The sequence below is a fragment of the Setaria viridis genome, chromosome 8, assembly GCF_005286985.2.
Source record: "Setaria viridis chromosome 8, Setaria_viridis_v4.0, whole genome shotgun sequence".
Taxonomy (NCBI): Eukaryota; Viridiplantae; Streptophyta; class Magnoliopsida; order Poales; family Poaceae; genus Setaria; species Setaria viridis.
The window spans coordinates 13,057,777-13,072,807 of NC_048270.2; the positions used below are offsets into that span (position 1 = coordinate 13,057,777).

At 49.5% G+C, this 15,031-nt stretch overlaps 2 protein-coding genes across 2 annotated transcripts; both read left to right on the forward strand.

Moving 5' to 3' along the window:
• Window positions 1–1,113: 1,113 nt before the first annotated feature.
• LOC117866394 (peroxidase 43) lies at window positions 1,114–2,858 on the forward strand. Its single transcript, XM_034750590.2, has 2 exons — window positions 1,114–1,606; window positions 1,718–2,858. Exons 1-2 carry the CDS (start codon window positions 1,178–1,180, stop codon window positions 2,306–2,308), a joined length of 1,020 nt encoding a protein of 339 aa, XP_034606481.1. The 5' UTR covers window positions 1,114–1,177; the 3' UTR covers window positions 2,309–2,858.
• A 4,930-nt stretch (window positions 2,859–7,788) lies between these two features.
• LOC117866842 (uncharacterized) lies at window positions 7,789–12,598 on the forward strand. Its single transcript, XM_034751130.2, has 4 exons — window positions 7,789–8,800; window positions 8,988–9,489; window positions 10,953–11,154; window positions 11,478–12,598. Exons 1-4 carry the CDS (start codon window positions 8,488–8,490, stop codon window positions 12,321–12,323), a joined length of 1,863 nt encoding a protein of 620 aa, XP_034607021.1. The 5' UTR covers window positions 7,789–8,487; the 3' UTR covers window positions 12,324–12,598.
• The last annotated feature ends 2,433 nt before the right edge of the window (window positions 12,599–15,031 follow it).

The window sequence follows — 15,031 nt, forward strand, 5'->3', positions numbered from 1 at the left end:
GTGCCCCGCTGTGTGCCAACCACAATTTGGAGTTTGGACCATCCCCCTCCTGGCACGCCCTCCTGCTTTGCCGTGACAACCGGCCCGGAAAGCCTCATAAATTGTGCACGACGGATGGATGAGCTCGCCACGCCATGCACCGGAGGATTTGTGCACATGCATGAACATTTACATTGGCCTAACCACGGCCCCAGAGGGGGTTAAAATGATTCTCTCCTGTTTTCGGCAGCTCCAGAATGATGCAGCATTCATGATGGTATCCGAGACTGAACCGATGAGTAGATTCAGCAAGTAGTATTCAACTATGATGCAATCAATTTTCAGGTCAGAACAATTTGATATATCTTGGAAGTGAAACACACAGGGTTTTTTTTCCCTTATTGTAAGTGTTGTAGGTTTTTCGGTAATGCTACAGAACAGACGTCCGGAATCTTAAAAAATCGGAAGCTCCGATATATCATACGATAGTTAAGTATCGATGTTGTAACTATTATTTTTGCATGTTTCACAGTGAATGTTGCATGAAATATAGTGTTCATGTTGCGGCAGGAATTTTCTATCTCAGAGTCGAACGACGTAGTCATTTGTACACATTATTTTTCATGTTGCAAACAGTGATCGCTGATGTTGCACTAGGTAATTTTTAATAGTTCGTCGAAGCGTCCAATGGAAAATTTCCTGTCGTACGTCCGGACGGTTCTATGTTTTTCCTTCTTTCCAAGCTTCTCCACGCAAAGTGTTAGCTTTCAACGGTTCTTTGTCCCCGAATAAGACTGAAATAAAATTGTGGGAGAAATATATGTCCATATTACACAAAGGTCCTTGTGAAACGAACAAATTACAAAGACAGAACAACCAGGTCCTTGCTCGTAAAAAATAATAGTGCAGGTAACCCATTACTGTTCCTAGTAAATGAGACCCGAATTCATAATCCACAAGACCAAAAAAAGCATACAAGGTTAGCACCCGGAAACTTTTGCACCGTACCAGCAGATGTTTGGCACCAACCTACCCTGTGGTGAAGTCAAATCTGCACCGTACACACACATGTGCCGCCGCATCGGCGCCAACCGCCGCTCCGAAGCAGGCCTATAAAACCTCATTTACGCAGCTCACAGGACTTGCACCTCCCCCTCCTGCTGCTACCATCCACCTCGCCACCTCCCTCTCTCTAAAGATGGCGAGAAGGTGTAGTCGTAGCAATGGTACCAACGTGACAGGCTTGGGCTTGGCCATGGCGGCCTCATGGCTGCTGCTGCTCGCCGGCGTCTCCGACGGCCAGCTCCAGGTGGGGTTCTACTCCCGGACCTGCCCCGGCGCCGAGTCCACGGTCGCCTCCGTCGTCCGGCAGTCCGGCTCCGCCGACCCAACCATCCTCCCGGCGCTCCTCCGCCTCCAGTTCCACGACTGCTTCGTCCGCGGCTGCGACGGCTCCGTCCTCATCAAGGGCGGCAGCGGCAGCGCCGAGGTCGACAACAGCAAGCACCAGGGCCTCCGCGGGCTCGAGATCATCGAGGGCGCCAAGACCCAGCTCGAGGCCCAGTGCCCCGGCGTCGTCTCCTGCGCCGACATTGTCGCCCTCGCCGCCCGCGACGCCGTCGCATTCGTGCGTACACTTTATATATTTATATATATACATATAATATATATATATATATATATCAGATATATATATATATGGGGAACGTATCTGAACGACGTGCACTCGTCGATGCAGACCGGCGGGCCGTCGTTCGACGTGCCGACGGGGCGTCGCGACGGGAAGGTGTCGAACATCCGCGACGCCGACGCGCTCCCCGACGTGCACGACGGCATCGACGCGCTGCGCTCCAAGTTCCGCGCCAACGGGCTCGACGAGAAGGACCTCGTCCTCCTCACGGCGGCGCACACGGTGGGCACGACGGCGTGCTTCTTCCTGCAGGACCGGCTCTACAACACCCCTCTCCCCGGCGGCGGCCGCGGCGCCGACCCCACGATCCCGCCGGGGTTCCTGTCGGAGCTCAAGTCCCGGTGCGCGCCGGGGGACTTCAACACGCGGCTGCCGCTGGACCGCGGCAGCGGCAACGTCTTCGACACCTCCATCCTCCGCAACATCCGCAACGGCTTCGCCGTCATCGGCTCCGACGCCGCGCTCTACAACGACACGGCCACCGTCGACGTCGTCGACTCCTACTCCGGCCTGCTCAGCAACTTCTTCGGGCCATACTTCCGCCAGGACTTCGCCGACGCCATGGTCCGCATGGGCAGCATCGGCGTCGTCACCGGCGGCGCCGGCGAGGTCAGGAAGGTCTGCTCCAAGTTCAACTGATCGACCGGCCGGTGATCCCACTCACGCACCGGTCGATGCGCCATTAGATCCTTCTTCATTCATTGCACACAGCTGGCCCGCCCATCCGTGGACAAGCACGGTGGGGTTTGGTTGGGTGCTTTCATGGCGGCGTTCTTCAATTCGTTCATCAGTACAGTATATCGTGTAGATCTCACTGGGAAAAAAAAAAGGAACTCAAGTGCTTCTGCTGTATATGCTCACCAAAATGAAAAATGCACGAGGTTCAGAAAAGCGATTTGCTTTGCTTAAAGATCTGTGCAGATTTCATTTTGAAGTGGCATATATGGCTCGAAGCGGTGGCGGTGGCGAGGGAATATATATAGGGTATAAGATAGTTACGTTTGTTCTTGTGTTTATATACAAATTAATTAATATAAGTGGATATGTTAGTGATTTTGTTGGAAAATCATTCGTCGTCGAGTGTAACTGTAGAAAGTGTTGAGTTCTTCATTGCAAGAGGTGTCAAATATTGTGACGAATTGTCCTCTGGCTTAATTAATTTATGAATTCTTTTAAGAACTGTTGTGAACTTCAGAGAACTTCATTTTTCACTGCATGTGACTTAACTTGAATTGCGCAGTTACTGTACATCGTAGTACAATTATACGAGTACTCTACGTCCCCCAATTCTTGTACATCTATTCTGACAGAGCACAATTTCCTTGGAGAATGGAATACAGCGGGTGTTGTATTCTTTCACAAATGAATGGTAATCGAGTCAGTCACTTCAAAATATTCTGACGATAAGGAACTTTCATGGTGCAGCTGTAAACAAGACCTGCATTCATGTGCCTGGATTCCAATTCCCAAGTAGCTGCAAATGAGCAGACAAATCTGATCAACCAAACTTCAGCAATCACCACGCAGTTCATCTCTTTCTCCTTACAGAAATGCATCAAGAAATTTTGCAGGATCTCTCTTGTTCCCATGCCCAGTTATGGATGGTTGGCGGGGAAGTTGGCGAGAGCGTCGGTTGGGCTTGGTTTTATGGAGGACAAGGACTTCTTCTCTGTCGTGCAACTACAAAGTGCCATGGCATTCATTTGGCTGCCTCCTGGATCAGAATGCAGAATAGTATTCTCCAAGCTTCTAGATCGGGTGTTTGAATCCAGCTGTTGCACTTTGTTTGATTTTGGCCGAGATTTGTACCAGGTACTTTTGATTTTGGTTTGTACTGGCCAGAGCTAGCTATGTAAAAACTTTATGCTGTTATTCTGCTTTTTACTGGACTGAAGGTACAGTTTTGCAAATTTATGTTTCGTGTTCTTTTTCAGACGACGGTACTAAGCTAAACTGTGCGTTATTGGCATAACGAATGTTTCCAGTAGAATTAGATAAACCTGACACATTTCATGGTCCATGATGGGTAAGGCGTCAGATACCACAAGGATCTCGAACACGGTGGTGACCACACTTTTACTCTTTGGACATTGGTTGGGAACTTGTAGTGACTGCCGGATTGCTGGTCCAAACTTCAGTGGCATCTCATTTGCTTGTCGACCTGTTTCTTTTCTTAAAAAAAATAATTAAATAGTTCTGCACTTAAAAAAATATGCATGCATTCAGCATGTAGACTCCAAAAAAAAAAAACATAAGGAGAACAAAATCATATACGAGCTGGATAATTCCTCCCAAAAAACCACCGGGGTTTCTCCCGTTCCCGACGGCACCACAGGCCATAGCCCTAAATTTTGAATAGCCATTGTTCAAGAAGTCCTTGTTGTTGCAACCATTATTATTAGGAAATGGACACGAACCATGTGGCGTGAGCTAGCAGAAGAAATTAAGCGCGCGAGTGTGACCATATATCCTGTTGATAGAGAAATGGTCCATGCTGGTGATGAGGTGATCAGCTTTGAGTCGTTTGATGGTGCAAGCAAGAACAGGCTGATTTTTCCGGCGCGTACTAGAGCCAATCGGGCGGCTATTTATGAACCGAGAGATGTATGGATTATGAAGTGAAACCTACGTTTCCTTAAGTACTGTGAAATCACCATTAGTGCCTCCGAAATGAACGTGGTTGGGGTACAAATTAACATCGATGTGATATCACAAGGTAATCGACCTGTGGAATTAGAATGAGATGCCGGTAGCAACATTTACTCCCAAATAGTGATTGCATAGATGTGTTACTGTTCACTCATCGTCTCAAAATGGTAGGGTTGCGTGTTCCTCCATGTATTGACCGGTTCATTCATGATTATCCCATCCATCCAATGCAATGAACTCAAATATAGTGACTTAATTAGCATCGTCCTAGCTAATGATGTCACTTTAGACATCAGTTGACGTTTCCAAATCTATGCTAAAAAAATCAGCTGCAACCGCAACTGACAGGCAGATGCTAGATTACTCCGACCGGCAGATTAATGACTTAATTAGTTAATTAAAACCCCGACCTATATTTCGCTGCCGCCATTTAGCCGCAATTAGGCCCCCTCGCAAGAACAATCATGCAGCCCGCCCAGTACGCGCGCAGCAAGGACGACACAAGCGAGACACGCGTAAGCAGAAACGATCTCTAATCAATCATCAAATCAGGCATCAGCCGTCACGTCCCCTCAGCAAAATAACTGCCGGACGCGGGGATGTCACGCGTGCGATGGGGACTCGATCGATCGAGAGACGACGACGGGCCGGGGCAAGCAAGCGGGTATCGGCTAGGCCCAACTGACGAGCGAAGCCGGCCGACCGGCAAGCGCGGCGCTGGTTAATGTCGAGACGGCGACACGGCATGTGGCCTCGCGCCGCTGTCGGAGAGCGACACCGACCGAGCGCGTACGACGGTGGCCGGCAGGGCCGCACCGCCGCGCAGCGCAGCTAGCATGCATGGCGACGTGTGGTGCTCGTGTGCTGGTTGGCGCCTCCTGCTGCTGGCGGAGGTGTGTTGTTGCGGATCGCGGTAGCTTGTAAAGCGGCGGCGGCTGTTGGCCGGCTCTTGTCACGGCCTCACGGGCCGCGTGTGTTTTCTGTGAGGTAACAAGGCAAGGCATTCCGCGCGGCGCCTTGTGGCATTGGGTTCAGGGTGCCGACCTGTCAGGCTGAGAATATAGATAGATGGGCTGCCCAGCACTAGCCCGACTACGGGCCGAACTGCTAGCCTAGACCCATCACTATGGCCATTTTGTCGCAAGCACGGCAGGCACTGTCATGCTAGTGCCGGGCCAAGCATTGCAAGCAAGAGGAGCACTCGAATCAACATGCAAGAATCAAGAAATTTATCACAAGAATCACCAAATTTCATGAATCTATCACATAAATATACACAAACATAGACATTAAATCCATCGCACAAAATCCATAAAAAATTCCCCATCGGTGCCCTCATCGGCGGTGGGAGCAGCGCAGCTCCCAACTGTGCTCCCACAGCGGTGGAGGCTGGCGCGGCTCCCAGGTGCACCCCCACGGCGGCGGCTCAGGCGGCAGCGATCGGCATGGTTCCGAGCCACGCCCCTATGGCGACGGTGACCAACGCGACTCCCTACCAAGCCCCCGAGGAGGCGACAGCCACCGCGGCTCCCAACCACGCCAGCGCGCCCCCACGGTGGCGGTGGCAACAGAAGTGCTCGAGGGTAGGAGAAGTCCAAGCGGCGACAGTAGAAGGAAGGGCCGGAGGGGTGCTCGGTGGCAGGAGAAGGGAGCGGCAGCAGAGGAGGCGTGAGCTGGGGAGGGAGATGTGGTGGTTAGGTGGTCGGAGAGGAGAGAAACAAGGGGATAGGATAGGGTTTTGCTATTTTATATGGGGTAGCGGGGGTATTAGCTGGTCTAATCGAGCTGCCGTCGTGCCGGGCCTGGGCCGGCACTAGAGCCTGAGTGGCAGCCCAGGCATTGCACCACGCATAGTGCCGAGTCGGCCTGGGCACTATTCACTGCGTGTCGGATCGGGTTAATGTCGGTTTTTTAGTGTCGGGTCTCGGATCACCCAATAGGCCTGGCCCATCTGGCCATCTATAGCTAAGAGAATGAGAACGCCGTTGTGGCGGCGCAGCAGGCGCGTGTGTTTTGTTGCAGCAGGGCGCGTGTGTTTTGTTGAAAATGGTAAGGTTAGCCGTCGAAATGGAAATTTTTATTTTACATGGGTGTTTACTTAATTACCTCGCCCTATGCATCAGTAGTCCATCAAGGCCGGATTGCTCCTATCAGTTTTGATGGGGTGGCTACTTTTCCCATGTGTACACTCCTATTCAACTGCATATGTCTGGTCTGGGTGATGGATTATCCGTTCTATTTCTTAAGCCAAGAACGCATTTAATTTAATCACATGAATCGACTATTCGGCACAGTACATCGCCAGTAAGCTTATGTTTTTATCATTGTGGAGGTACATGTTTTAAAGGGGGGAGGTGAATTTTGTTGAAATGTTTACTCCGACCAACCGAAAGAAACTTAAATTTACAGTTACCAGCGTGCTCCATGATGAGATTTGCGCTGCCAACCTCCGCTTGTGCATGGGCTGATTGATGATACTTGTTGAAGCGACCAATTTGGGCTGACCATAGAATGGACCAAATATTAGGGCTGCTTTCGTGAGGGTCAATCACTTAGCAGGCCAGAGGAAGGCCTAGCTAGCTATTTTCCCAACAGACTAGCCCAACTGCCCTCAATGAGAGTATATTTGAGGGCCGATAAATTATTTCTCACTCGGTCCAAAAAAGTTGGGAGCACATATGGACCAAATGCTGCGCCGAAACGCACAATCCAGCCCATTAGCCTTTTTTGGGGATAATCCAGCCCATTAGCTTGACTACACTGGATGTGTTCACATCAGGAACCATGTAGATGGGCCGGGAGCCCGGGACAAATCCCAGGCAATGAGTTTTCCAAAATCATATGGAGCCATTCCAAGAATAAGTTAATGCGCCATCTAGGTTTAAAATGAAATTCGTTTCACTCTTTCCCTTTTGAAACCCCGGTTGGACTGCTAGCTAGCTCTATTCATTGTTAAATAGCACACACGATTTGCTTTTGTACCCACGACAATGGATATTAGTGCTCAAAGTTGTGTTTTTATGGACCACACCAATGTCCAAAATTTTGCGAGGTCAGGCGAGTTTGATGCCATCATAAATAGTTTGATGCGTACCTAAAAAACTGCTTGAACTTCTTTTTGCACACAACCTAGCTAGTATTATGCACTATGCAATTTTTCTATTTAAATTAAAAACTAAAATCGGTCGTATAAAAACTTTTTTAGGGGAAAATTAATTTAGGTGTACATATTTTACAATTATTTATAAAACATGCGACAACTACTACTACCAAGTGATCCCTCTTTTGTGAACTAAGCATAGCATCCGGGTTTTGAGTCATAGACAGGTGGTCGGATTTGTATTTAGATTTATTCCTATTTCAAGATGTTTGGTGCTATAGTGGTTTTTCTAAACTATAATGATATATTTTAATTTGTACGAATATAATGGTCAAAGTTTAATTTTGAAGATAAACTACGGAAGTGGATTGAATTAGCTGCACACGATATGCGCGAGCGTTCTCGATCAATCAGGCATTAATATCGAAGTCAGCATCCGTGTCAAACTGCAAGAAAAACTGGGCTCACATCTGTCGCTCCGGCAGCAGCCGGCGGCTCCGGCGGTTAACCGAGCCGATGAAAAAACTTTGTGCGTTCCGCTGCGGGTGGCGACGATGATGCAACGCCTCTGAAAACCGACCAAATGGAGCGCACCTACCTGCTGCGACTCCGATCACGAAGCATAGAAAACTCACCGTGCTGATGCACGCAGCAAACTAGCAAAGGTCGTCTCGTCTGCGAACAAATCTATACTCTCTAATCTAGCCAGCTCAGCACGTATGCGCGCGCAGCAATTGCTGCTGGCCAGTTGAGCGTCCAATTTGGCGACCATCGCAAGCAATTCCTGTTGACCACCGGCGATGCAGATCCCATAAGTCATCTCACATGCATTTCATTTATTGGTTAGTATTCTCCTCATCCAATCGGGATTGTTCTTCGAATCACTTCTAATCGTCACGTTCGTGGATGTATATATACATGTACTTGCTATGCGAGTCTATGACCGCCATGCAAGACATTCAGGCATTGCAAGTCTTGCTGCGATCGGGAGCATTTTGATATTGCTGGGCAGCATTTGCAACTTGCAAGGAACTGTCGGCCGGGAGCAAGGAATAGCTAGATAATAGGCATGCCGTCGCTTCAAGCGGTGATGGGCGGCGGCGGCGGCGGCGGCGGCGGCAGGAAAGGCGGCGGCGTGTCGGGGAATGATGGTACGAATACGAGTAGTACTACCCTGGTGAGCCTCCTCCGGGCGAGGTCGGAGCGGAGCGCGAGGGCGGAGGAGAGGGTGGAGTGGGTGCGGTCGCAGCTCGTCGGCGGCGACGCCGAGTTCGAGACTCCCTTCGGCCGCCGCGCGCTGCTCTACGCCGACCACACCGCCTCCGGCCGCGCGCTGCTCTACATCGAGGACTACATCCTCAAGCACCTCCTCCCCTTCTACGGTCAGTCGCCATGAGCATGCATGTGATCGATCTCAATCTTCTTCTCTCCATCTTCCATTTCCATCCATGCAGCAAGATTGATACACATGATCATTAGATTTTTTTTCCCAAAGAGAGGGGGGAAAAAGATTGACACATACGTGTTGCATGCACTGATCAATGGATGTGTGTGATTGATGTGATGCAGGGAACACGCACACGGAAGACAGCTACGTGGGGAGCCGGACGACGCGGACGGCAAGGAAGGCGGCGCGCTACATCAAGCGGTGCATGGGCGCGGGCCCCGGCGACGCGCTGCTCTTCTGCGGTTCGGGCGCCACGGCGGCCGCCAAACGGCTGCAGGAGGCCATCGGGGTGGCGCCGTGCCCGGCGGCGGCGCTGCGGGCTCGCCAGCTGCTGCGCCCGGAGGAGCGGTGGGTCGTCTTCGTGGGGCCCTACGAGCACCACTCCAACCTCCTGTCGTGGCGCCGGAGCCTCGCCGACGTCGTCGAGGTCCCCGCGGCTGGCGACGGGCTCGTCGACCTCGACGCGCTCCGGCGAGCGCTGGCGGCGCCCGAGCACGCCGACCGCCCCATGCTGGGCGCCTTCTCGGCGTGCAGCAACGTCACCGGCGTGCTCACCGACACCCGCGCCATCGCACGCATCCTCCACCAGCACGGCGCCTTCGCGTGCTTCGACTTCGCCGCCAGGTACGTACGTGCGCGCCTCTAGCTCGTCGTCAGAAATTGTACTTTCTTGTTTGACTTGCATTCGTTACTCATGCCAAAATTCCACTCAAAATATCATCTAGTCGAATTCGCAGCTGTGTCTTGCATTGCACCAGGTGTGAAAAAACAAGGAACCGTACGTATGACTAGGCTAGTTCCATGGTGTAGGACAGTAGTTTGTGCTTTAAATTTCAACATGTTACGTTCTTTGATTCTAGCAGGGACGGTAGTTTGTGCTTTGAATTTCAACGTTACGTTCTTCGATTCTAGAAATATTCATGTTTGCATCCCAACAAACTAGAAAAGGATTTATGCTGTTCCTACTCGATCGTATTTTCCTTGTTGTAGACGTAATATAAATTTCTAGGCTCGTGATGATAACGTATGAAAACACAAGAGTCGGGCATGAATTTGACCAAGAAAGTCTTTACAGAATACAGTTCATCAATTTCCAAATGCAGCCAGCAACCTCTCGTCTCATTAGAAAAACTATATGTGATTACCAATGTGCTATACGTGGGTTTCAAAGCTGACGCTGTAGAACATTACAAATTTCCACCACCTGCTGTGGTGATTGGGTCGAAATTCAGTGTCCACACTGTTGGATCCATTCATAGGTCGTCAGACGACCTGAACAGAAAAAAGAAAAATCAAGCGGCATTGTTTGAATACTCAACCAAGCTAAGCCATGTATAGCCGGACAGAGATCGGTCTCTCGATTTAATTGATTTCTTCATCAGAAACACACCCGTTTCTCCCATCCTTGACATCAAAATTTGACAAATTTCGCCCACCTGCCCTAGCTCCATGATGATCTCACCTTGACCTCCGATGCCATCACCGCCTGCTGTATACTAATAATGCGTATACCAGCACCATACGTTATCAATTCCGATCCAAAACAAAACGCATCGATCACACGTTATTAGACGAAGTAGAAGTATTGCTTCGGTTAGTTGTCAGGTTTTCGCATCGTTGAAGCAATCTCAATTCCTTGCCCGGCTTTGTTTTTCCAAGTCAATCAGAAGGAGCAGAAAGAAACTATCATTGGGTACGGTCGATCAGAGACCACAGGATCGCAAGTCAAGTTCGTAGCTCATCTGACTGCGAAAGCCATTGACATCTCGCTGTCTGAACCTCTCTAATGAAAACACAGGCTTCAATATGGCATCGCGTCGTCTATCTCCTCACCCATGTTTCTTTGCTACCTCATGTTTATTAGTATTGTTGATAGAGAAAGAATCATTCATAATATAATATATCTGCGCACCAACAACTACGAAAATTAAATAAACGAAGATATGAAAATAAATGAAAGAGATTTTGAATGAACCATCAGAGTGCATTGTTCTTGCTCTGTCTGACATTGTGATGATGTGTGACTTAATTGTGGGTGTCTCAAACTGCTAACGGTTTTTTATTTCTGTGTGTGTGTCTCTGCGCAGTGGGCCCTACGTGGACATCGACATGAGGTCGGGGGAGATGGACGGGTACGACGCGGTGTTCCTGAGCCCGCACAAGTTCGTCGGCGGGCCGGGCACACCGGGTATCCTGCTCATGAACCAGGCGCTCTACCGCCTCGCCGGCCACCCGCCGACCACCTGCGGCGGCGGCACCGTCGCCTACGTCAACGGCTTCAGCGAAGAGGTCAGGCGACCATGCATTAAGTCCTGCTTTGCTAGTTGCTAGCTAGCTACAAAGTACTTTTCTTCTTGCACTGTTGCACATGCATGTTTTTATACACATTCAAAAATCAATATAGAACTTTTGGTAATACGGACCAGTGTTATGAAATTCGAACATTTCGTACTCTAGTACTGCAATCATTTTCCATGAAAATCGTTCAGATGAATCACCGAAGTCACAGAGTGCAAGTACTAGACGTATACATGCATGTGTGCTAATTACCATGTGCATGCACGACGAGAGCTCGCTGCTGACTTGTACACACACGTGCGTGTAACATGCAGGACACGGTGTACTACGAGGACATCGAGGAGAGGGAGGACGCCGGCACGCCGCCGATCGTGCAGAAGGTGCGCGCGTCGCTGGCGTTCTGGGTCAAGGAGCACGTCGGCCGCGACGCCGTCGCGCTTCGGGAGCGCGCCTACGCCGACGCCGCCATGGCGCGGCTGCTCGCCAACCCAAACGTCGAGGTTCTCGGCAACGTCACGGCGCGCCGCCTCCCCATCTTCTCCTTCCTCGTCTACCCGCCCGACGGCGACCACCGGCGGCTGCCCCTGCACGGCCGGTTCGTGGCCAGGCTCCTCAACGACCTGTTCGGGATCCAGGCACGGGGCGGGTGCGCGTGCGCGGGGCCCTACGGGCACGCGCTCCTCGGCGTCGGCGAGGAGCTCTCGCTCCGCATCCGCGCCGCCATCGTCCGGGGCTTCCACGGCGTGAAGCCCGGGTGGACGCGGGTGAGCTTCGCCTACTACATGTCCCGCGAGGAGCTCCGGTTCGTGCTCGCCGCCGTCGACTTCGTCGCCGCGCACGGCCACCGATTCCTCCCGCTCTACGCCTTCGACTGGGCCACGGGCAACTGGGCGTTCCGGCGACGGACGTTCAAGCACCACGCCATGAGGGAGGACCTTCTCCGCGGCGGCGACCATCGTCGTCACGTCGCCGCTAATGCTGACGACCAAAAGAAGAAGGCCGCCGCCAGCGGGGATGGTCAGGCCGCCGTCGGTGACAAGTACGAGAGCTACCTGGAGATCGCCACCAGGATCGCGCTCTCGCTGCCGGACACGTACGACGAGCTCGTTTCGAGCGTGCCCAAGGGAATAGATCCTGACATTATACTCTTTCGAGTGTGATTCAATCATCGGTGTGGAACCGTATCGTCGATCGACTTGTGGCTCCAATTAAGCACTAAAATAGTACTATATACTGTATAGCGTATAAAATCGATTATAGGGTTTTCTTTTTCTTTGTGGAAACCAAATTTATAGAGTTTCCGCTAACAGGGAAGATGAGCATGTAGAATCTTACTGCTTGTTATGAGACTGTATAAGAGGGCATTGTACTTGTACCATTGCATGTCTAGCTATTCGGAGACTATAGCAGAATAATATTTGCAACGGCGCTGCTAGCACTTGGATGTCCGATGGAAACGAAACATCAAAAATTACCTCGTGAAACGTTAGTGGTCATTATTTTTAACATGAAAAAAATGTGTAAAAATGACTGCGTCATTCGATTCTAAGATAAAGATTTTCACCGCAACATAAACACTATGTTTGATGCTTTAGTTTGAAACATGCGAAGCAATAGTTGCAACATCGATGCTAAGTTTTGCAACATATGTCCAGCGTCTGATTTTTTTTAGATTCCGAACGTCTGTTCTGTAGCATTACCGTATTTGGAATGTAATTGAGCTGCATTTTAGCTAGGTAGTACTTCCTCCATTTTAGGTTTATTCTAAGTAAAACTCATATAACTTTGACGGAATTTATTAAAAATATTAATATCTATAATATTAAATAAATGCACAGCTAGTATATATTAACTAGTGTGTATCTAAATGTTTTTGTGATTTTATAGATATTTATATATTTTCCTATATATTTGACTTAAGATAAAGTTAGAATGTTTATAATCTAGAACATAGAGAGTAATTGTCAATGTACCGTGTGTGCTGCCCAATGTTCATGTTACCGGATTAAGAAAAAATACCCGATCTAGCCGGTGAGACCGGTGGACCGGTGGACCGGTTTTCGGCCAAAAATTTAGAAATCAAGCCAAATTTTGATTGGAATTTGAAGCTCATAACAAATTCGGTGAAAATGGGCCGGTATGTACGGGTATGGTAAAATATCAGTCGAATTTCAATCCGAACCCCTGCTGCCTCCCTCTTTCCTATACTATTTTGGTATATATATACATTTCATTTCAGTAGCTCATAAATGCTTTGATAGAAGGATGATATGGACCAAAGCAAGGAACAGTATTCCCAATCAAATTCCGACAAATATAATGATACTACCTGCTTAACGCTTATTGCATCAGTATCCAGCAGATAGGTCACTCCAGGCAGCTGGACTCGGCTCTGGATGCATCCATGATCTCAGAAACGAAGGTCCGAGCCTTTCAGAATACAGGCGGGCATGGTCATGTCAAGCAATGAAGCAAGCAACCGCCCATGCCATGCATCATCCATGCAAGCACATCTATCTGCCAATTAAAATCCGTCCGTCAGTGTAGGGCAGATGCTCCATGCCTGCCGGAGTGCCACATGCCAATAGATCGATCGGATGCTTGAATTTATGCTGTACAGTGCAGACCCGATCTCTTGCTTGCTTGCGGATCATACTTCCAGGTCAATCATTAGCCTTATGTACAGAATCATATATGTTATTCAAATAGAGCTTTCTTGTGATAAGATACGCGTGCAGGTTCGAAGCAAAAAAGCAGCAGCAACAGCAACCTAGCGAAGCTGGAAGTTTCCGAAAATTTTGGAAAATTCACTGGAACGGTGCCATCATCAGAGTCGTTGGAAATTGGAATAGGGGAGAACGAGCCAGTGATTCAAGTGCCGGCATGTGACCTCGACGGTGCCTTCTCCCAGGAGGTTTGAATGGTTCTGGTTTTTTTTTCTTCCAAAATAAAAGTTTGAATCATTCACTGCTCACGAACGTAAATTTTACTCAATTGAGTCGGAGAAAAGTGCAGGACATCAATCTTTTGCGTGACTTACTACTCGGCGCGGCATCGCATCAACGAGCGCCAAATGTCGGTGCATGCCAGGGGAGGAAATGTCCAAAAAATATCATATTCGTGAGTGAGGAGGGGAATTAAGCCCGAGTAGCTGGCCGTCCAATTGGCAAAGTCAACCTTGGCAAGTGGCAGATCGATTGGAATAAGAATAAGAGAAACCCAAGAAGCAGGCTAGCTATTTTGTTCTCGCCAAAGCTGACTTTGCTCTGTGCTCGTTGGCAACACGTCGATGCCGTGGTTTTACTTCACGCGTCGACGGAGTAGACTTGTTAACATGTGTGCATACGTCATGGTTGAATGGTTGGTCCAGGCGCCTGCATGCATGATGCATCATGCATGGCATGCGAGCCGGCTGCCGCCTGTTGTGTTGTGCCTGCATGCGCATAGGCCGGGATAGAGATCAGGATCGTGACAACCCATGGATTTTTTTTTGGGGGGGGAAAAGGAATGGGAGAAAAGAAAGAAAGCGAGTGGTGGCAATGGGAATATACGTGGGTGTATTTTTTTCTTCTTTTTTTTTCGACAGGAATACATGTTGTGTTCGACTTCTTAATTATGGCCTCGGCGTATGAAACTACAAAGCTGTATATTTTTGCGGGTAACTACAAAGCTGTATTTGACTTGCTATGATCATGGAGTATACTATGTGAGTTAAAACATGCTAAGCAAAGGTATTATATGAACCGCCCGTGCATCCCCGGTTCCGGCGTTCTACCTTCATTTTTTGTCAGCCACGTCGACGACGAAACTGGAAGCCTTTTATTGGGCCGGGATGAAAGCACAAGGAGAAACAACTAGAAAAGGCTTG